The 24704-nt window shown below is 40.0% G+C and overlaps 1 protein-coding gene across 2 annotated transcripts in view; it reads left to right on the top strand.

The window, feature by feature from the left end:
- Positions 1-12382: 12382 nt before the first annotated feature.
- The window catches only part of LOC110528925 (hydroxylysine kinase), a 34457-nt gene continuing 22135 nt past the window's right edge, over positions 12383-24704 (top strand). The window contains exons 1-2 of one of the 2 annotated variants that reach the window (XM_021611128.2): positions 12383-12717; positions 18888-19196. In XM_021611128.2, the coding sequence (XP_021466803.1) occupies positions 18893-19196 (304 nt within the window). In that variant the 5' untranslated portion in view covers positions 12383-12717; positions 18888-18892. Of the gene's footprint in view, positions 12718-18887; positions 19197-24704 lie in introns of those variants that run through there. The other variant, XM_021611173.2, reaches the window with a different exon arrangement.

The raw sequence follows: 24704 nt of genomic DNA on the forward strand, positions 1-24704 counted from the left end.
TCTAAGAACACCAAGCCTGATGCTTTGTCTCGTCTCTTCAGTTCTTCAGTAGCCTCCACTGACCCCGAGGGGATTCTCCCTGAGGGGCGTGTTGTCGGGTTGACTGTCTGGGGAATTGAGAGGCAGGTAAAACAAGCGCTCACTCACACTCCGTCGCCGCGCGCTTGTCCTAGGAACCTTCTTTTCGTTCCCGTTCCTACTCGTCTGGCCGTTCTTCAGTGGGCTCACTCTGCCAAGTTAGCCGGCCACCCTGGCGTTCGGGGTACGCTTGCTTCCATTCGCCAGCGTTTTTGGTGGCCCACCCGGGAGCATGACACGCGTCGTTTCATGGCTGCTTGTTCGGTCTGCGCGCAGACTAAGTCCGGTAACTCTCCTCCTGCCGGCCGTCTCAGGCCGCTTCCTATTCCCTCTCGACCGTGGTCTCACATCGCCTTAGATTTTGTCACCGGACTGCCTTCGTCAGCGGGGAAGACTGTTATTCTTACGGTTGTCGATAGGTTCTCTAAGGCGGCTCATTTCATTCCCCTTGCTAAGCTTCCTTCTGCTAAAGAGACGGCACAAATCATCATCGAGAATGTTTTCAGAATTCATGGCCTTCCGTCAGACGTCGTTTCGGACAGAGGTCCGCAATTCACGTCTCAATTTTGGAGGGAGTTTTGCCGTTTGATTGGGGCTTCCGTCAGTCTCTCTTCCGGCTTTCACCCCCAGTCTAACGGTCAAGCAGAACGGGCCAATCAGACTATTGGTCGCATCTTACGCAGTCTTTCTTTTCGTAACCCTGCGTCTTGGTCAGAACAGCTCCCCTGGGCAGAATACGCCCACAACTCGCTTCCTTCGTCTGCGACCGGGCTATCTCCTTTTCAGAGTAGCCTCGGGTACCAGCCTCCGCTGTTCTCATCTCAGTTCGCCGAGTCCAGCGTCCCCTCCGCTCAGGCTTTTGTCCAACGTTGCGAGCGCACCTGGAAGAGGGTCAGGTCTGCACTTTGCCGTTATAGGACGCAGACTGTGAGGGCTGCTAATAAGCGTAGAACTAAGAGTCCTAGATATTGTCGCGGTCAGAGAGTTTGGCTCTCCACTCAGAACCTTCCCCTTAAGACGGCTTCTCGCAAGTTGACCCCGCGGTTCATTGGTCCGTTCCGTATTTCTCGGGTCATTAATCCTGTCGCAGTTCGACTTCTTCTTCCGCGATACCTTCGTCGCGTCCACCCGGTCTTCCATGTCTCCTGCATCAAGCCCGTCCTTCGCGCCCCCGCTCGTCTTCCCCCCCCCCCCCCATCCTTGTCGAGGGCGCACCCATCTACAGGGTCCGTAGAATTTTGGACATGCGTCCTCGGGGCCGTGGTCACCAGTACCTCGTAGATTGGGAGGGGTACGGTCCTGAGGAGAGGAGTTGGGTTCCCTCTCGGGACGTGCTGGACCGTGCGCTGATCGAGGATTTCCTCCGTTGCCGCCAGGTTTCCTCCTCGAGTGCGCCAGGAGGCGCTCGGTGAGTGGGGGGGTACTGTCATGTACTGTCATGTTGTGTCTTGTCTCTGTCCTTTCCCTTCACCCTGTCTCCCTCTGCTGGTCGTTGTTAGGTTACCTTTTCTCCCCCGCTTTCCCCCAGCTGTTCCTTGTCTCCTCTAACTACCCATTCACCCCGTTTCCCACCTGTTCCCTTTTTCCCTCTGATTAGGTCCCTATATCTCTCTCTGTTTCTGTTCCTGTCCTTGTCGGATTCTTGTTTGTTGTGTTTCATGCCTGAGCCAGACTATCGTCATGTTTGCTGTAACCTTGTCCTGTCCTGTCGGAATCTGCCGGTCTATCTGAGCCTACCTATGTTTGGTTATTAAAGAAGCTCTGTTTAAGTTAGTTCGCTTTTGGGTCCTCATTCACTCCCCATAACACTTCACAATACTAACCTAATTGACAGAGTGAAAAGAAGGAAGTCTGTACAGAGTCCAAATATATATATATATTTTTGCAATAAGGCACTAAAGTAAAACTGCAAAAAAAATTGTCAAAGAACAGATTAGTTCCAAACCTGGATGAGGCTACATTGGGATGTATGCTGCTTTATGTATGTGTAGGAATATGGCTGAAATCACTGCCAAAGATGATGCTAACACGTATTCAATCGGGGTTCAATACTTATCTAATCAATATATATATATGTTTTTTATTTTTTTTATTTTTTACAAATGTTATTTTTACTACACTTTGACAGAGTATTTTGTGTAGGTCATTGACAAAAAAAACGACAAAATCCATTTTAATCTCACTTTTTGTAAAAACATTTTGAAAAAAGTCCAGGGTTGTAAATACTTTCTGAATGCAGTATGTCACGACTACGTTTGTTTTATTTCTTTTAAAAATATTTTTTCTTTCTTCCCATTTTAATATTACATAGTATTTTGTGTAGATTATTGAGGGGGGAGAAAAAAAAAGACAAATCTATTTTAATCCTTTTGTTTGTAACACAAAATGTGAAGAAATGCAAGGGGTCTGAATACTTTTGCAAGGCCCTGTATTTGTTAAAACAGCTTTCCATGCCCCTCAACAATAGAGCTGTTAACAAGATAACCAAGCAAGACACAATTACTAACACCATTTTGTGATTGCGTGTAATCTTGCTTGCATTTGTGGCTCATTGGATTGTCAAATCTAGACCATCTCAGGGGCAGTTGCCACGGTCTGTATAAAATACCACAAAATGTGGATCGATGGCTTGACGCCGGGTAAAAATGTGCATGGAGGGAGTTGGTCCCTGAATTCCTGAATGGAAGTAACGTTTCAACCATCAGGATGAGTTTAATAATCTCCCATGTCAGAATTCATGTCAGAATTCAAAAGCAGCCACCAGTAGTATCAATAGGGAGTGGTTTACTAGTCCATTGTGCACGTTCCCAGAATCGTATTGTGGTGAGCACAATCATATATTCAAGATGTGACATGGTGACATGTAAAGCATGATCGATTCAATATGAATTTACTTCTAACGCCTTTATCTATACGTGTTGTTCATTGATTTTGAAGGCTATTTGAGAAGAAACACAGGAAGAACGATAAATATCCCGTTGTTTAGAAATAATAGAATGCTCGATCGATAGCGTGACCACGAAAGACAAAATGGTTCTTAGATGCGATTAGCCCAAGAGATGGTACATCGCACTTCATCATCGTAGGCTACTGCTACTGTTGGTCTTGGTTCTTCCAGGAAAAGCATGTCGAGTCTGTCAATATTGTGTTGAATAGTAGAGATTGACCAAAACGTCATGTAATACAGCAATGGGCTATTCCTACAGGTATCAACACACATCAACTGTCATGTTCAGTGATGCAAAAGATGATATACCAAGAACCAAATTTGTGACACACACACACACTTTTATTTTTTTATTCATTCTTGTTGTTGGACATCAAATTCTGTAAAATCACCAGGATTTAGGAAATATTTTCCCAAGTATTCCCACGCATAAATAAAGAGGCATGTCAATATCCCAACGTAGCCTCATCAAGGTTTGGAATGATTCTGTTTTTGTCAAATACTATACCTGTTTGGGAGTCTTGCGGTCAATGTGTCAGCGTGCAAATGATTTATAACTGTGTTCCGGCCCCCGTCCATCCGCTCAAGGAAACATCAACCCTGAAAGTTATTGGTGTGTTTTCAAAAACGTGCAAAGTCTCTCTTCTTTGCAGTAAAGGTTGGTACACTTTAAGAGCCCCGACACCAGTAGAAATCCACTTTTTTTGAGCTGAAAGATGATGACCAGGAGGTTACCCATGATGTTGCACAATGATTTAAGTCAATAAATCATTGTTTTAGTCAAAGTATGATATATTTGGGGCGTGACAAATCCAAACTGCCCACTTGCGTATCTTTTCCTATGATGTGACATACAAATTATTTAACATTTAGTTTCAGGGCTGGGTTTTGTTTGACTGTTACCACCCACCAGCATGGCATTGCTTATTAATTTATTAACAGCTGCAAATGTCTTCCTCTTTGTGGCTAAGATGAGCCAAACATTCAATTAAAATAGCACATTTTTGTTTTTACACCATTTTGTTTTCTCCAGAAAATGATCATATTTTTCACGTATTTTTGGGCAAGTCTGTATTTAATCAAATATATGGCAGTTTTATAAATGGTATACAGCAGTGGAGGCTCCTCAGAGGAGGAAGGTGAGGACCATCCTCCTCAGTGAATTTCATAAAATTAAAAAACTAAAACTATACTAAATATATTCACATCAACAAATAATTGATTAAAACACACCATCTTGTAATGAAGATCTACAGTAGCCTCAACAGCACTCTGTAGGGTAGCATCATGGTATAGCCGGAGGACAGCTAGCTTCCTTCCTCCTCTTGGTACATTGACTTCAATACAAAACCTTGGAGGCTCATGGTTCTCACCCCCTTCCATAGACTTACAGTGAGGATGGACATCACCCTATCAGGGCTCTCGCAGCATGAACTGGCATGTTGTCCACCCAATAAAATGATCAGAGAATGAATCTAGTACTGAATGGAAAAGCTACAGCTAGCTAGCACTGCAGTGCATAAAATGCAGTGAGTAGACTCAAACAAAAATTCAACAAATTCATTTCTTAAAAAATTAAGGAGAAGCATGAGCGAGAGTCATTTTTTCAGGTTCACTTAGCTAGCAAATGCAGCTGGCAAGTTTAGTTACTCAAAAACCCATCTCAAACAGAGGGATTCTATGTTAGCTAACTGGCTATGACTATCCAACACAACACTGGAACTCTTCCGTGTCATGGTAAGCTTTTAGTTTTATTAATGTATTGCTTCCGGGGCCCACCCGGCTAACTGCTTACTGACAATACACTAACGTTACTGCATGATTATAGCGGGTTTAATAACGCATTAGTTCTATTAGCTGTGTTGACTAGGGTGTTACAATAGCTAATATGGATTAGCTAAAGTAACGTGTGTAGGCTGTGTGTAGCGGTTATGATATGATTTTGCTTAGGTTTTTTTGCCTGGTCACATAGGGCTGATGTGTTAGTCCATTGCAGTCCACAAACAAAGGGAAAATGTGAGTACATAGGGGCCTAGAATGAATACAACATGGCTGCTATGGAAGTGAACTGTGTTTATGCAGTTAGTGTATTCATTCCGCCGAGTCTGTTGAAAAGCGTTTCTTAAACGGAACGAAACCGATAAAAATACCTGAATTTGTCCAATAGAAACTCTCATTTGCAACTGTTGGACTAATGATTACACCCTAGATAAGCTAGACGCAGGCAAGAGAGTGCAAGGCGGTATTGAATGTGTCACTGTCTGTCCATGTGTCACTCACTATCTGTCATCTCAAATCTTTCTCTCGACCTGTGTGCACCTATGCTGTAGCAACTTCATGATGGGTATAGGGACAATATGAGTATCATGTAGTAGCCTAAACCTATCGATGTTACATTGAACTGGGTGAATGGAATATGAATGACAGTCATCCAACGCGCTGTAAAGAAAGAAGGCCATGTGTAACAGTATAACTTTAGACCGTCCCCTCGCCCATACCCGGGCGCGAACCAGGGACCCTCTGCACACATCAACAACTGACACCCACGAAGCATCGTTACCCATCGCTCCACAAAAGCCGTGGCCCTTGCAGAGCAAGGGGAACTACTACTTCAAGGTCTCAGAGCAAGTGACGTCACCGATTGAAAAGCTATTTAGCGCGCACCGCTAACTAAGCTAGCCGTTACACATGCTCATGAGAAAGGTATATTGTCCTCCCTCATCATAAACGGCACTGACCGCCACTGGTATTACAATGTCTCAGCAAGTATTCATACCCTTTGACTTATTCCACATTTTGTGTTACAGCCTGATTTCAAAATTGATTAAATATGTCCCCCCCCCCCCCCCCCCCCCCCCAAACATTTACACACAATACCCCATAATGACAAAGTGAAAACGTTGTGAACATGTTGCTAATTTATTGAAAATGAAATACAGATATGACAACCCCGAGTCAATACTTTGTCGAAGCACCTTTGGCAGCAATTACAACGGAGTCTTTCAGGGCAAATCTCTAAGAGCTTTTCCACACCGGGATTCTGTAACGTTTGCCTAACGTTTACCTATTACGCTTTTCTAAATTCTTCAACCTCTGTCAAACTGGTTGTTGATCATTGCTAGACAACCATTTCCAGGTCTTGCCATAGATTCTCAAACAGATTTATGTCAAAACTGTAACTCAGCCACTCTCACTGTCTCCATGGTAAGCAATTCCAGTGTAGATGTGGCCTTGTGTTTTAGATTATTTTCCTGCTTAAAGGTGAATTCATCTCCCAGTGTCTGGTGGAAAGCAGACTGAACCAAGATTTTCTCTAGGATTTTGCCTGTGCTTAACACGTTGTATTCAGGACAAAAAAGTTGATTGGTTTGCCAATTTTTTTGTAGTATTACTTTAGTGTCTTGTTGCAAACAGGCTGCATGGATAATGGCTGTAATCGCAGCAAAAGGTGGCGCTACAAAGTATTAACTTAAGGGGGCTGAATAATTTTGCACGCCCAATTTTTCAGTTTTTGATTTGTTAAAAAAGTTTGAAATATCCAATAAATGTCGTTCCACTTCATGATTGTGTCCCACTTGTTGTTGATTCTTCACAAAAAAATACAGTTTTATATCTTTGTTTGAAGCCTGAAATGTGGCAAAAGGTCGCAAAGTTTAAGGGGGACGAATACTTTCGCAAGGCACTGTATGTATGTATATATATATATATATATATATATATAGATAGAGATAGAGACAGAGATCGAGAGAGAGATATGGATTTAGTACAGCCACAAGTCACCGGTTCCACCTTTGTCTGGCGGCTATGGGAAGGACAGAGAGGGTAGTGTAGCGACTCCAAAGGTGGTTGACCAGTTGACATTTTCACTTTGCCTCTGTCAGTCAGGGGGAATGGCTTGTGACAGGCAGCTAGGATTGGCCTGGGTCAACGCCCAGCGATGACTCCTCGGGCTCAGGCTACACAGACAGCTCCATGTGGAACCTGAGATAAGCACCAGGATTAGGGCCGGCCCTAGCCCCTAAGCGCATTAAGCGACCGCTTAGGGCCACGGGGCCGCTAGGGGGCCCCCAACTAAAATAAATACACACATTACTCACACACGAACGCCTGTGGTCAGATAAAGTAGGGTCAAAAGGATACCAGGCACACCATGTTTGACTCGGTTATACAACATGCTGTCACGACAACTGTCAAGTAACATTGAAGTCCTCTAACTAAGCCAGCAGTCTCAACCTGATCAATAAACAAAAATATTCAGGGGTCCAGAAAACATTTCCCCAATTTCCCCATGTGGGTATCCGGTGGACCAGGTGGGTGGGTGCAGGCTAGCCCACAGCAATCCCACATCAGGCCAACACAGGCTAGCCCAGCATAACACAAGTGGTGTAAACTATATAAACGTTGTAGTATTAAAACATCTTTGAGATGTTATTGCCTAATACTAAAAGTGTTAATTCCCTAACACTGACAAAGTGTAACAGCGTCAGCACTAAGCAAAGTGTTAATTTAACACTATAAAAGTGTGGACCCCGTATAGACACTCGCCCAGTGTTCAATGTAATACTGTCCGTGTTGATTTAAAACACAGGAGAATTTGCTGTGAAGTTGGAATTTTACAATATTTCCACAATGCAGGCCTTCATGTTTAGAGTCATTGAAATGATTTGTGTTTCAGCGATAGCTTTGTTTTGCACAGTGAAAGGAAGATGGACAGATTGTTAACTTATTGTGTCAGCATTTCAAAATGTTGCAATAACTTTTTCCAAATTGGGAAACCTACTGTAGTGACAAAAGTAAACATTCCTTAGCCAAGGAGTTCTGCGGGGGTGCTTTTTTATGCATTTTTGTCTCCGGGTGAAATGTATTCTGATGAGCCTTTTAAAAGGGTGAAAACGGGTGAAGAAATATACAGTATTGTGTGGTTGAAATCCATAAATCACACTGCATCCTTTGTGTGAGACTGCACACATAGGAGAAGCATACCGCATCCTTTCTTTCCTGTACGGAGTTGGCAGGTCGACAATTAATTTACAGGGATTACCCCCTCAAAGGTGTTTGTGTAGCATTCTCACTGCTTTGAATGAGTCAGTGTCAAACTGACAATTTACCTGACCAAACAACACAACTGCATGAGTCTTTTAGGAGGATGTTGAAATTGCTGAAGAACCCTAACATTGGCAGTTTCTCTTCTTTATGTCTCTATTTGGTTTGGTCAGGGTGTGATTTGGGTGGGCATTCTATGTTCTGTTTTCTATGTTTTTGTATTTCTATGTTTTGGCAGGGTATGGTTCTCAATCAGGGAAAGCTGTCTATCGATGTCTCTGATTGAGAATCATACTTAGGCAGCCTTTTTTCCCTTCTGTCATTGTGGGTAGTTGTCTTTATTAGGGGCACTATATCCCTTGTAAGCTGCACGGTTGTTTTGTTACTTCTTGTTTTTTTGTTGGCGACATTCTAATAAAAGTAAAATGTACGCTCACCACGCCGCGCTTTGGTGTCCTTGAACGACGGCCATGACAGGTAGGCCTAAAAATAATAAATCATTCCCCCACCCATCTTCAAGGTCCCAAACAGTCATTCTGATTCCCATGTAAAATAGCCTTTATAGTGATTAAAATATCACCCATAAACTTTTGGGGATATATAAATATTTTTGGTCATTTTTCTCTCATGGCTAACTACAGTGCCTTCAGAAAGTATTCATACCCCCTGACTTATTCCACATTTGTTGTTCCAGCTTGAATTCAAAAGGCTTAAATATATTATTATTATTATTTCTCACACATCTACTTACAATAAGTGAAAACATGTTAGACATTTTTGCAAATTTATTGAAAATGAATTACAGAAATACCCCTGAGTCAATACCTTGTAGAAGCACCTTTGGCATCGATTACAGCTGTCATGACGATGGCCTGGGGGGTAGGTTTATGACAGTCATAAATACCTCTTCCCCCCCTTCTCCTCTCTCTACCCTACTGATGTTACATTTGCAAAACCCTTGGTTAACATAGAGATTCTGGGAACATCAGAAGGTGGGGGGGAAATGAACTATATTCTGGTAATCCGACCAATGGAACATATGCATTGGTACTTATTGAATATGATGTCAGTTCGGTTGTCATCTGAGACATTCTCATCAATGATAAGATGACATAAACTCTACAGTGGAAAGTCTACACATCAGAGTTATCGGATTCACATGGAATTGTTGTTCAATTTAAATGTTTGAATATGAAATTATTTGTGGGATGAAATGTGATTTTGTCTTCTAAAATGTGAGATTTGGGTCTTCATTAGATAGGGCTCTGCTCAATCAGTGGCCCGCCCTGTGAAGGGACATGGGCTATAAAACTTTTCAAACACGCCCTCCTCTCCCTTCCTATATAAGCCCTTGACGACAATATAACCTCCTGTTCCGAGGATGAAGGACGACGGTCCTATGTCAGAATGGTTCAGATAATAACTACAGAACGAAGCCAACATCAGCGTGAGCTTTGGTTGCGAATGGTATGAACTTTGAACTCTTATTCACTACAGAAGTGATACCTCCTAGCCGTTGAGTTAGCAACAGCAGATGCAAACGAGGGTTAGGAAGGAACAGACAGAGTATCCCGTCTATCACCCAACAACGTTACTACAACGTATCCAATTGACAACCAGAGACATTCTTCAAAGGACTCGGTTTGGCAACACTGCCTTCTATCTACCACCAACATACCGAAGCGCAGCTTAGAGTAAATATTTATGGGCGGTAATTTAGAATGCACATGATACTGTATTTACGATAGCACAGCTTCTCCCTGTGTCCCTCAGTCTTCCCGCTCTTTCACTGAAACCAAGCCCTTTTCTTTTGTGTAACCAGCTGTCATATCTGTTCCGCCCGCTAGGGACGTTTTCCTTCATGATGTAATTTGTAATCAAGTTATGATTTAATTATGTGTATGTGTAATTCTGTGTGATTAGTTAGGTATTTAGTAAATAAATAATTAAACCCAATTTTGTATTGCTGATTCAACTTGTAGGCCAGGGTTCGTGCAGATAACCAAGAATTTACAACTGTCAGATGAGACTGAATTAAGATGATGATTAATATTGACTGCTATTGATGTAAAATATTACTAGGTCTTTAAGAGTTTATTCAAAAGATAAAAGCTCTATAAATATTATTTCGTGGTGCCCGACTCTCTAGTTCATTACATTTACATGATTAGCTCAATCAGGTAATATTAATTATGGAGAAATTATTTTATAGAATAGCATGTCATATAACTTCATCCGGCATAGCCAAAGACACGACACAGCTGTGAGTCTTTCTGGGTAAGTCGCTAAGAGCTTTCCACACGTGAATTGTATAACAATTTCCCATCGTTTTTTCCCCGAAAATATTCAAGCTTTGTCAAATTGGTTGTTGATCATTGCTAGGCAACCATTTCAGGTCAGATTTTCAAGTAGATTTAAGTCAAAACTGTAATTTAGCCACTCAGAGGAAATTCAAGTTTTCCTCTAGGCTTTGCCTGTGCTTAGCTCCATTCCATTATTTTTTTTTCATCCAGGGAAACTCCCCAGTCCATAATGATTACAAGCATACCCATAACATGGTACAGCCACCACTATGCTTGAAATGATGGAGAGTGTGTCACGATCGTTATGAGGAGTGGACCAAGATGCAGCGTGGTTTGTTTCCATCCTTTTATTTGGAAGAGAAACTTAAAGAACAAAAACAGTAAAGCGAATAAACGAAACGTGAAGCTAATATAATGCTCGCAGGCAACGATACCTAGACAAGATCCCACAAAGCACAATCGGAATATAAACGATAAACAGCTGCCTCTGATGGGGAACCATACCAGGCCAACATAGAAATATAATTCACCTAGATAACCCACCCTTAATCGCACCCCGACCTAACCATCATAGAGAATAAAAGCTTAGGACGTGACAGAGTGGTAATGTGTTGTATTGGATTTGCACCAGACGTAACACTTTGAATTCAGGACAAAAAGTTAATTGCTTTGCCAATGTATATTCTTCCATAATTACTTTAGTGCCTGGTACAGGCTTCTGTCTTTTCCCTCTGTCAATTAGGTTAGCATTGTGGAGTAACTACAATGTTGTTGATCCATCCTCAGTTTTCTCTTACCACAGCCATTAAACTCTGTAACTGTTGTAATGTCACCATTTGCGTCATGGTGAAATCCCTGAGAGGCTTCCTTCCTTTTTGGTAATTGAGTTAGGAATGACGCCTGTACCTTTGTAGCACCTGGATGTATTGATACAACATCCAAATTGTAATTAATAACTTCACCATGCTCAAAGATAATTGTACGTGTGGGGGTACAGAGATTAGGTATTCGTTCAAAAATCATGATAAACACTATTATTGTACACATAGTCCATGCAATTTATTATGTGAACTTGTTAAGCACATTTTTACCCCTGAACATATTAAGGCTTGCCATAACAACGGGGTTGAATACTTATTGACTTAAGACATTTCAACTTTAATTTTGAATTCATTTGTAAACATTTAAAAAAACATAATTCCACTTGAACATTATGGGGTATTGTGTGTAGTAGGCCAGTGACAAAATTTCAATTTAATCCATTTTAAATTCAGGCTGTAATGTAACAAAACGTGGAAAAAGTCAAGGGGTCTGAATACTTTCTGAAGACACCGTACCAGGAAGTTTGAAAAGACAGGCTGAGTGGGCGGGGAGCTTATATTCATGAGCTTGCCTTCATTGACAGCTCTTAGAAACACCTATGTCGAGAACCTTGGATTCAGTGAGCAGTAAAATCATCTCAAGCAAATTTGGTGATACACAAAGCAACTCAAACAACATTGAAATTGCATCAATGGTGTAAACATTTTTGTACATCTCCCGTTTGCCATGTCTCTTGTGAAACAGTTCACAGCAGCAGTGACGAATGTGTTAACATGACAAATGCGTCAGAGGTTTGAACGACCTTCCCCTCCTTTTATTTCATGCTGGCTGAAAACCTAGCTAGCCAGTAACACATACCAGACACAGAAGAAATGGGAAACATATAAGTATCTTTGCCATAGTTGAATAGAGTAATCATTTAATTATATTTGTAGGGACTCTTCTTACCAACACTCGATGAAAAATATTTTATTCTCAGGAATTCCTACATCACTTCATGTTTCAGCATGATAAGGCTTGGCCCCATGTCACAAGGATCTCTACACAATTCCTGGAAGCTGAAAATGTCCAAGTTCTTCCGTGGCCTGCATACTCACCAGACATGTGACCCATTCAGGCTGTATCACAACCGGCCGTGATTGGGAGTCCCATAGGGCGGCGCACAATTGGCCCAGCGTCATCTGGGTTTGACCGGTGTAGGCCGTCACTGTAGATAGGAATTTGTTCTTAACTGACTTGCCTAGACACATGTATTAGTCAGTCAAGTCAGTAAACAAAACAGAATATAAGACAATTTGAAATGATTTAGAAGAGATACATTATTTTGAGAAATGTGTGTGTCCTTAAAAAAAAAAAAACATTGCAAAATACTGTGGGTCTTAAGCAACTTCTTTTGCGTCTGAAGTGACGTCACACTCAGTTATGTCACCGGTGGACAAAGTGAGGCTTTCAAACCATTGTGAAGACTATACAATTACATGCTACTGCTCTAGTTATTGGTAACTACATTTGCAGTGCTCGCAGGTGAGTGATTTAACTTTGGCAATGTGAAGACAAATGTGTTTTGTGAAAGTAAAGCTGTCCAGTCATGTGAATTTATTTTTGTTAGAGGCGACCCTAACTTTTATCACCAGTTTTTAGCTAACTAATTATTATTACTATTAGCAGACAGTAAATGTAGCTAAGCATATGAATTGTCCCACAACCCTTTACATTATAGCTACGTTTAAGTTTGAATGGAAGCCTACAGTATGTAGCCTAGCTTCGATACAACCTTGGCCATGTGTAGACTTGACAGTTCATGTCGTCTTTAGTATTCTGAACATAATTCTGACCACGGAATTACGAACGAGTCAATGTGTCCGGATTACCCAATTCACACACTATGTGCAAGTGGCCAGGATGCATTCAACAAACGGTGGAATAGGCTAAATATGATGACATAACAACTACTTGATGGCTGTAGCTAAATAGCCAGCTGACCTATGTGGCTAGCAAGCAACGCTAAAGGGCTTTTAAAAAGGGTTAGCAGAAGTCTAGACCCAACAACAAAATAAATAGTTTTTCTTAATGTTAGCTAGACGTCTAGTATTTATGAGTCTAGGAACTAGTTCTAATGAAAAGGTGCCTCGGTTCCAAAACACACGTTTTCTGGAGACTTGTGCCACTTGCTGGAGGAGTGCTGATAACGTCGCCCACTGTATGTGTTTTCGGTAGCCTGATTGCGTCCAGAGTGAGAAATCTGCACACAATGTAGCCCTGCCAGATCTGGAAAAACAAAGCGAGTTATGCGCGTCTAGACCCGTAATTTCAATGCGATTATCCTATTCTGATAGCAATGTCGAAGGTTTCTAGATTCGGGTTGCAGCGAAGCAAATGTGGCTGTACTTTTCTTTCTTTTACTTTTCAAATCTCTCATGTGCCTTGGCATGTTAACTATCTTGATAGCTAGGATTGTCCTTTACATTTAACAATGTTTGTGTTACCAGAAAATGACAAAACAGTTAGCTAGTTGTTTTAGATTAGAAAGTACTACATCTACTACATCTAACCCATAACACACTGTACTCCTCTATCATTACATCTAACCCATAACACACTATACTCTATCACTACATCTAACCCATAACACACTGTACTCCTCTCATTACATCTAACCCATAACACACTATACTCCTCTCATTACATCTAACCCATAACACACTATACTCCTCTATCACTACATCTAACCCATAACACACTGTACTCTATCACTACATCTAACCCATAACACACTGTACTCTATCACTACATCTAACCCATAACACACTATACTCTAGCACTACATCTAACCCATAACACACTATACTCCTCTATCACTACATCTAACCCATAACACACTATACTCCTCTATCATTACATCTAACCCATAACACACTATACTCCTCTATCACTACATCTAACCCATAACACACTATACTCTATCACTACATCTAACCCATAACACACTATACTCCTCTATCATTACATCTTACCCATAACACACTATACTCCTCTATCATTACATCTAACCCATAACACACTATACTCCTCTATCACTACATCTAACCCATAACACACTATACTCTATCATTACATCTAACCCATAACACACTATACTCCTCTATCACTACATCTAACCCATAACACACTATACTCTATCATTACATCTAACCCATAACACACTATACTCCTCTATCACTACATCTAACCCATAACACACTATACTCTATCACTACATCTAACCCATAACACACTATACTCCTCTATCATTACATCTTACCCATAACACACTATACTCCTCTATCATTACATCTAACCCATAACACACTATACTCCTCTATCATTACATCTAACCCATAACACACTATACTCTATCACTACATCTAACCCATAACACACTATACTCTATCATTACATCTTACCCATAACACACTATACTCCTCTATCATTACATCTAACCCATAACACACTATACTCTATCACTACATCTAACCCATAACACACTATACTCTATCATTACATCTAACCCATAACACACTATACTCTATCACTACATCTAACCCATAACACACTATACTCCTCTATCATTACATCTAACCCATAACACACTATACTCTATCACTACATCTAACCCATAACACACTATACTCTATCACTACATCTAACCCATAACACACTATACTCCTCTATCATTACATCTTACCCATAACACACTATACTCCTCTATCACTACATCTAACCCATAACACACTATACTCTATCACTACATCTAACCCATAATACACTGTACTCCTCTCTCATTACATCTAACCCATAACACACTATACTCCTCTATCACTACATCTAACCCATAACACACTATACTCCTATATCACTACATCTAACCCATAACACACTATACTCCTCTATCACTACATCTAACCCATAACACACTATACTCCTATATCACTACATCTAACCCATAACACACTATACTCTATCACTACATCTAACCCATAACACACTATACTCTATCATTACATCTAACCCATAACACACTATACTCTATCATTACATCTAACCCATAACACACTATACTCCTCTATCACTACATCTAACCCATAACACACTATACTCCTATATCACTACATCTAACCCATAACACACTATACTCTATCACTACATCTAACCCATAACACACTATACTCTATCACTACATCTAACCCATAACACACTATACTCTATCATTACATCTAACCCATAACACACTATACTCTATCATTACATCTAACCCATAACACACTATACTCCTCTATCACTACATCTAACCCATAACACACTATACTCTATCACTACATCTAACCCATAACACACTGTACTCTATCATTACATCTAACCCATAACACACTATACTCCTCTATCACTACATCTAACCCATAACACACTATACTCTATCATTACATCATTACATCTAACCCATAACACACTATACTCTATCACTACATCTAACCCATAACACACTATACTCTATCACTACATCTAACCCATAACACACTATACTCTATCACTACATCTAACCCATAACACACTATACTCTATCATTACATCTAACCCATAACACACTATACTCTATTATTACATCTAACCCATAACACACTATACTCTACCATTACATCTAACCCATAACACACTATACTCCTCTATCATTACATCTAACCCATAACACACTATACTCCTCTATCACTACATCTAACCCATAACACACTATACTCCTCTATCACTACATCTAACCCATAACACACTATACTCTATCACTACATCTAACCCATAATACACTACACTCTATCATTACATCTAACCCATAACACACTATACTCCTCTATCACTACATCTAACCCATAACACACTATACTCTATCATTACATCTAACCCATAACACACTATACTCCTCTATCATTACATCTAACCCATAACACACTATACTCCTCTATCATTACATCTAACCCATAACACACTATACTCCTCTATCACTACATCTAACCCATAACACACTATACTCTATCACTACATCTAACCCATAACACACTATACTCTAGCACTACATCTAACCCATAACACACTATACTCCTCTATCACTACATCTAACCCATAACACACTATACTCTATCATTACATCTAACCCATAACACACTATACTCTATCACTACATCTAACCCATAACACACTATACTCTATCACTACATCTAACCCATAACACACTATACTCTATCACTACATCTAACCCATAACACACTATACTCCTCTATCATTACATCTAACCCATAACACACTATACTCCTCTATCACTACATCTAACCCATAACACACTATACTCTATCATTACATCTAACCCATAACACACTATACTCCTCTATCATTACATCTAACCCATAACACACTATACTCCTCTATCACTACATCTAACCCATAACACACTGTACTCTATCACTACATCTAACCCATAACACACTATACTCTAGCACTACATCTAACCCATAACACACTATACTCCTCTATCACTACATCTAACCCATAACACACTATACTCTATCATTACATCTAACCCATAACACACTATACTCCTCTATCACTACATCTAACCCATAACACACTATACTCCTCTATCATTACATCTTTCCCATAACACACTATACTCCTCTATCATTACATCTAACCCATAACACACTATACTCCTCTATCACTACATCTTTCCCATAACACACTATACTCCTCTATCATTACATCTAACCCATAACACACTATACTCCTCTATCATTACATCTTTCCCATAACACACTATACTCCTCTATCATTACATCTAACCCATAACACACTATACTCTATCACTACATCTAACCCATAACACACTGTACTCTATCATTACATCTAACCCATAACACACTATACTCTATCACTACATCTAACCCATAATACACTATACTCTATCATTACATCTAACCCATAACACACTATACTCTACCATTACATCTAACCCATAACACACTATATTCCTCTATCATTACATCTAACCCATAACACACTATACTCCTCTATCACTACATCTAACCCATAACACACTATACTCTATCACTACATCTAACCCATAACACACTATACTCCTCTATCACTACATCTAACCCATAACACACTATACTCTATCACTACATCTAACCCATAACACACTATATACTCTATCACTACATCTAACCCATAACACACTATACTCTACCATTACATCTAACCCATAACACACTATACTCTATCATTACATCTAACCCATAACACACTATACTCTATCACTACATCTAACCCATAATACACTATACTCTATCATTACATCTAACCCATAACACACTATACTCTACCATTACATCTAACCCATAACACACTATACTCCTCTATCATTACATCTAACCCATAACACACTATACTCCTCTATCATTACATCTTACCCATAACACACTATACTCCTATATCATTACATCTAACCCATAACACACTATACTCCTCTATCACTACATCTAACCCATAACACACTATACTCCTCTATCACTACATCTAACCCATAACACACTATACTCTATCATTACATCTAACCCATAACACACTATACTCTATCACTACATCTAACCCATAACACACTATACTCCTCTATCATTACATCTAACCCATAACACACTATACTCTATCACTACATCTAACCCATAACACACTATACTCCTCTATCACTACATCTAACCCATAACACACTATACTCTATCATTACATCTAACCCATAACACACTATACTCCTCTATCATTACATCTAACCCATAACACACTATACTCCTCTATCATTACATCTTACCCATAACACACTATACTCCTATATCATTACATCTTACCCATAACACACTATACTCTATTATTACATCTAACCCATAACACACTATACTCTATCACTACATCTAACCCATAATACACTATACTCTATCATTACATCTAACCCATAACACATTATACTCTACCATTACATCTTACCCATAACACACTATACTCCTCTATCACTACATCTAACCCATAACACACTATACTCTATCACTACATCTAACCCATAACACACTATACTCTATCATTACATCTAACCCATAACACACTATACTCCTCTATCACTACATCTAACCCATAACACACTATACTCCTCTATCACTACATCTAACCCATAACACACTATACTCTATCACTACATCTAACCCATAACACACTATACTCCTCTATCATTACATCTAACCCATAACACACTATACTCCTCTATCACTAAAATAATCACAATTGCATTCGAGATGTTTTTATATGTGTATTTTTAACTAGGCAAGTCAGGTGCAGAACGACAGATGTCAGCTTGGGGATTTGAACTTGCAACCTTTCGGTTACTAGTCCAACGCTCCAACCGCTAGGCTACCCTGCCGCCCCAAATATTTTTCAGTCTAAGATTTTTCTTGGGTATATTCATTACGTCAATTCTGTTCCAGAATGTTTCTTAAACTGAATTAAATGGAACGAAACGGGGAGGGACCTACCTGAATTGGTCCAATAGAAACTCTCGTTTTAAACTAATTTGGACTAATGATTACACCCCTGTCGTGACCTTTTTTCTTTGCATTCCTTCTCTGTAGCATCAATGGCATTAGCGGAATCTAAACCAAACCTCAGCCATCTACAGGTGTCTGAGCTAGTGAAGAGGCTCTTTGACTTGACGCCGTCCCAGATTCACCCGCTGCCCAGCTACGATGACCAGAACTTCCACTTGGTGGTCAGTGAGGACAACGAGTACGTCCTGAAGGTAATGAACTCTGAGGACAGTCAGAACCCCACTCTGCTGGAGCTGCAGACTCATGCAATGACCTTCCTGCACGAGAGGGGGCTTCCTGCCCAGACTGTCCTCCCCGCCACCTCAGGACAAGTCATGAGCCTGGAGGACATCGGTATGTATGAAGCTCACACAAGACTGAGCCTTTGGGATATGCTCTGGGAATCACCAGATGTTACTGTATGATCATGGTTTAGTTGCATGTAAAGGCCTATTAACAAAAATCAGTGTCAGCTGGTTTTCTCTTCCTGGTACTTACTCAATCTATTTAGTAGAAATGGGCACGTATAGGGCATTCCATACGGGAGTGACGCAAAGATATTTCTAATGTTTTGGATCTTCCTGAAATGAAATCCATTGAAATTAAACCCAAACGACCTTTCTATGGATTTAATTTCAGGATGATCCAAAACATAAAAGTCTTTTGGCCAATCTTGTACGGAATTGCCCATATCGAAATCAATAGAATTGTTTTTGATACAATATACAGTGTGTTATGCTACCATTCAAAACTTTGGGTTCACCTAGAAATACTCTATCATTACATCTAACCCATAACACACTATACTCTATCACTACATCTAACCCATAACACACTATATACTCTATCATTACATCTAACCCATAACACACTATACTCTATCACTACATCTAACCCATAACACACTATACTCCTCTATCACTACATCTAACCCATAACACACTATACTCCTCTATCACTACATCTAACCCATAACACACTATATTCCTCTATCATTACATCTAACCCATAACACACTATATTCCTCTATCATTACATCTAACCCATAACACACTATACTCTATCATTACATCTAACCCATAACACACTATACTATACTCTATCATTACATCTAACCCATAACACACTATACTCCTCTATCACCACATCTAACCCATAACACACTATACTCTATCATTACATCATTACATCTAACCCATAACACACTATACTCTATCATTACATCTAACCCATAACACACTATACTCTATTATTACATCTAACCCATAACACACTATACTCTATCATTACATCTAACCCATAACACACTATACTCTATCATTACATCTAACCCATAACACACTATACTCTATTATTACATCTAACCCATAACACACTATACTCTATCATTACATCTAACCCATAACACACTATACTCTATCATTACATCTAACCCATAACACACTATACTATACTCTATCATTACATCTAACCCATAACACACTATACTATACTCTATCATTACATCTAACCCATAACACACTGTACTCTATCATTACATCTAACCCATAACACACTATACTATACTCTATCATTACATCTAACCCATAACACACTATACTCTATTATTACATCTAACCCATAACACACTATACTCTATTATTACATCTAACCCATAACACACTATACTCTATCATTACATCTAACCCATAACACACTATACTATACTCTATCATTACATCTAACCCATAACACACTATACTCTATCATTACATCTAACCCATAACACACTATACTATACTCTATCATTACATCTAACCCATAACACACTATACTCTATCATTACATCTAACCCATAACACACTATACTCTATCATTACATCTAACCCATAACACACTATACTCTATTATTACATCTAACCCATAACACACTATACTCCTCTATCACTACATCTAACCCATAACACACTATACTCTATCATTACATCTAACCCATAACACACTATACTCTATTATTACATCTAACCCATAACACACTATACTCCTAATGCATTTTCGACAGTTATAAACATACTAACACATTCTCAAATAAGTTAGTCAATATACATAATTCCCTCCTCTGGAACAATGAACACCCTCATATTCCACGAAACCTAAAAACATATTGGCTTGAAAAGGAAAGAGAGAAAGAAAGTACATGTTTAATAACTTAGCACCATCCATTGATGCGATGTAACATTAAAACTCTGAATACAGGGTAAAACTAAAAACTTCCATGGTCGTCCCAAGCTGTCATCCATTCCCCCCCTTCCCCCCCCCCCCCCCCCAAGCTGTCATCCATTTCCCCCAAACAAACCACTTTCCCTCGGGGTGACACTTCGTCCCAAGCTGTCATCCATTTCCCCCGAACAAACCACTTTCCCTCAGGATGACACTTCGTCCCAAGCTGTCATCCATTCCCCCCTTCCACCCCCAAGCTGTCATCCATTTCCCCCAAACAAACCACTTTCCCTCGGGGTGACACTTCTACCCCTCATTGTGCTTTAGCAATCCTCTCTCTCGCTGTACCCCAATCACAACTAAAGCATTTTATAAATTATCCAACCCGAATGTAGAATGACAGAACTCAGTGCTGACATTTGCGTCTAGGGCTCTAATTCCAGTTTATCAACCTAGCACAGATCATCCCTGTTAGAACAAACATTTATAAACAACTTTTTATTGTTGGTCACAACTCTTCTCAATACAGCCCCCCTTTGTCCCTCTTTTCCTGTCATGAGTGGCCTGGTAAAGACCCCCCCCCCCCCCCCTTCCTTCACTCGGCACTTATCATTCTAGGGTGTCTTCTTCAGGTATCGTTTAGAGTTCATTTTCCCAACGGCACTTGTAACATTTGCCTGTCACATTTCATGGCCCTTGATAATGTCCCGATTTTAATATCCAAGTAGATGCCTCTGTTTCCCCCATGTACACAAGTCTCTCACCTGAGCTTGTTCTCTCTCTCTCCACACTCACTCCACACGCTCTCTCAGCACCCCGCCCTGGTTTATGGCTCGGACTCAGATAGGAGTGGTAAAGGTCACTGTCTCTCATTGCCTGCCTTTGTCACTCTTTCTTCAGCCGGTTAGGGAGGGTTTTGAGGTTTACACGCACTGTCTATGGTCAAATTATTCCTACCGTGCATTAAGACACAATCTGACGTTACCTTCCATGATAACCTCAAAAAGCACAGATCATAACAGTTAAGTTCAGTACATTTGTTTCAGGAAACTAGACAAACCTTGACTATATGACGAATTATGACATTAACCTTTTCTTAGTAACATCTCTAAGACAAATGTCAAAAAGCATAACATACCGTTCCTGCTAAAACCATTTTCTAAAGTAGTCCGTACTCCCTTATTCTACTGGCGACCTCTAGGAAGAGTTACCAGATCATGAAGTTAGCACCCTAACCCCTCGCAGAATTCCCACTCCATGATCCCAATCTGGTGGCGTTTGTATCAAAACACACAAAATCAGCAATACATATATCACCATCCATTTGAAATAACTGTTATCCCTTATTAACATATATTTCCCTTTCCATATGCAGCCTGAACACAGTACCACTGTATAAGTACCCCAAGACCAGGACCTCAGGGAACTGGTCATTTTCCACTTTTGCTCATGTGACAAACCCCCCCCCCATGTTAAATCAAAAATAAACAAATTCAAATAACTAATCAACTTAGAATTATAACTCCCTACGGAAATAATAATCTAAAGTAATGGTACAATTTTGATAGAGACGGGTGATTTCTCATAAATTTTATAATTAAATCCCACTGTTCCGTTAATTTATAATGAAATCATTTCTCATTAGGATATTTTTTCTCTCCCTGTCCTCCGGAAACCATTTAATTACCTCCTACAAAACACTTCCATCCTCCTGCATACCCAATTTAACTGCATTGAAAAGACCCCTTCCAACAAATCCCGCAACACGGCTACGGTATCTCTCCACCAAGTCTAACGATTCACTGGTCTCCTTTTCCCCATGTGGTTCTCCATAACCACCGCACCACATAAAAAAAGAAGTTGTTATTTTTAGGTTTGGTAACCCCTATTCTAATTCCTCGTGACCCCTTCTTTTGTTCATTCTAGAATTCCATTCCAGAATAAGAAGACATAAAATGTAAATGTATTAAAAAAAATACCCTAAAATATCTAATGATTTAAACAAACCCTAAGGCCTTCTGAGTTTGCAAGGAGTGTTTGGCCATATTTAAATGTGTTAACTTTAGAATCCATTCCCCTGGCATTTCGCCTAGAATCTTCAAATCTAATTTATTTATAAAGCCCTTCTTATATCAGCTGATATCTCAAAGTGCTGTACAGAAACCCAGCCTAAAACCCCAAACAGCAAGCAATGCAGGTGTAGAAGCACGGTGGCTAGGAAAAACTCCCTAGAAAGGCCAAAACCTAGGAAGAAACCTAGAGAGGAACCAGGCTATGAGGGGTGGCCAGTCCTCTTCTGGCTTCTGGCCTCTTCTGGTGGAGATTATATCAGAACATGGCCAAGATGTTGAAATGTTCATAAATGACCAGCAAGGTATTATTATTATAATAATAATAATAATAATAATAATAATAATAATAATAATAATAATAATAATAATCACAGTAGTTGTCGAGGGTGCAACAAGTCAGCAGCTCAGGAGTAAATGTCAGCTGGCTTTTCATAGCCGATCATTAAGAGTATCTCTACCACTCCTGCTGTCTCTCCGTCTGGTGAACAGGTCAGGGTTCCATAGCCGCAGGCAGAACAGTTGAAACTGAAGCAGCAGCACAGCCAAGTGGACTGGGGACAGCAAGGAGTCATCATGCCAGGTAGTCCTGAGGCATGGTCCTAGGGCTCAGGTCCTCCGAGAGAAAGAGAGACTTAGAGAGAGCATACTTAAATTCACACAGGACACCGGATAAGACAGGAGAAGTACTCCAGATATAACAGACTGACCCTAGCCCCCCGACACAAACTACTGCAGAATAAATTTTAGGTTGTAGTTATTATAGGAATTATAGGACTATTTCTCTTTATACGATTTGTATTTCATATACCTTTGACTATTGGATGTTCTTATAGTCACTTTAGTATTGCCAGTGTAACAGTATAGCTTCCGTTCCTCTCCTCGCTCCTACCTGGGCTCGAACCAGGAACACAACGACAACAGCCACCCTCGAAGCAGCGTTACCCATACAGAGGAAGGGGAACGACTACTCCAAGTCTCAGAGCGAGTGAAGTTTGAAACACTATTAACGCGCACCCCTCTAACTAGCTAGCCACTTCACATCACATCGTTACACCAGCCTAATCTCGGGAGTTGATAGTCTTGAAGTCATAAACAACAGAGCTGCTGGCAAAACACACTAAAGTGCTGTTTGAATGAATGCTTACGAGCCTATTGGTGCCTACCATCGCTCAGTCAGACTGCTCTATCAAATCATAGACTTAATTATAACATAATAACACACAGAAATACGAGCCTTTGGTCATTAATATGGTCGAATCCGGAAACCGTTCCGTATTTTATCTAACGGGTGGCATCCATCAGTCTAAATATTCCTGTTACATTGCACAACCTTCAATGTTATGTCATTATAACATTAATAATGTTATAACATTAACATAAAAAGGTTCATTCTGTTTGTGAAGCATCACAGCACAGTTGAAAAATATATGGCAAATAGAAATCCAAAATGGATGATGTTGAGAGATAGATGGGAGAGGTTGAATGGAGCTGAAGGGTGGGACTAATAACAAGATAAACCATGTAAAACATACAGGTCTGTAAAATGTATATAGGTTCAGAACTTTTGTGAAATAGCAGTTACAAATGGAAA

The sequence above is a fragment of the Oncorhynchus mykiss genome, chromosome 1 (assembly GCF_013265735.2).
Source record: "Oncorhynchus mykiss isolate Arlee chromosome 1, USDA_OmykA_1.1, whole genome shotgun sequence".
Lineage (NCBI taxonomy): Eukaryota > Metazoa > Chordata > Actinopteri > Salmoniformes > Salmonidae > Oncorhynchus > Oncorhynchus mykiss.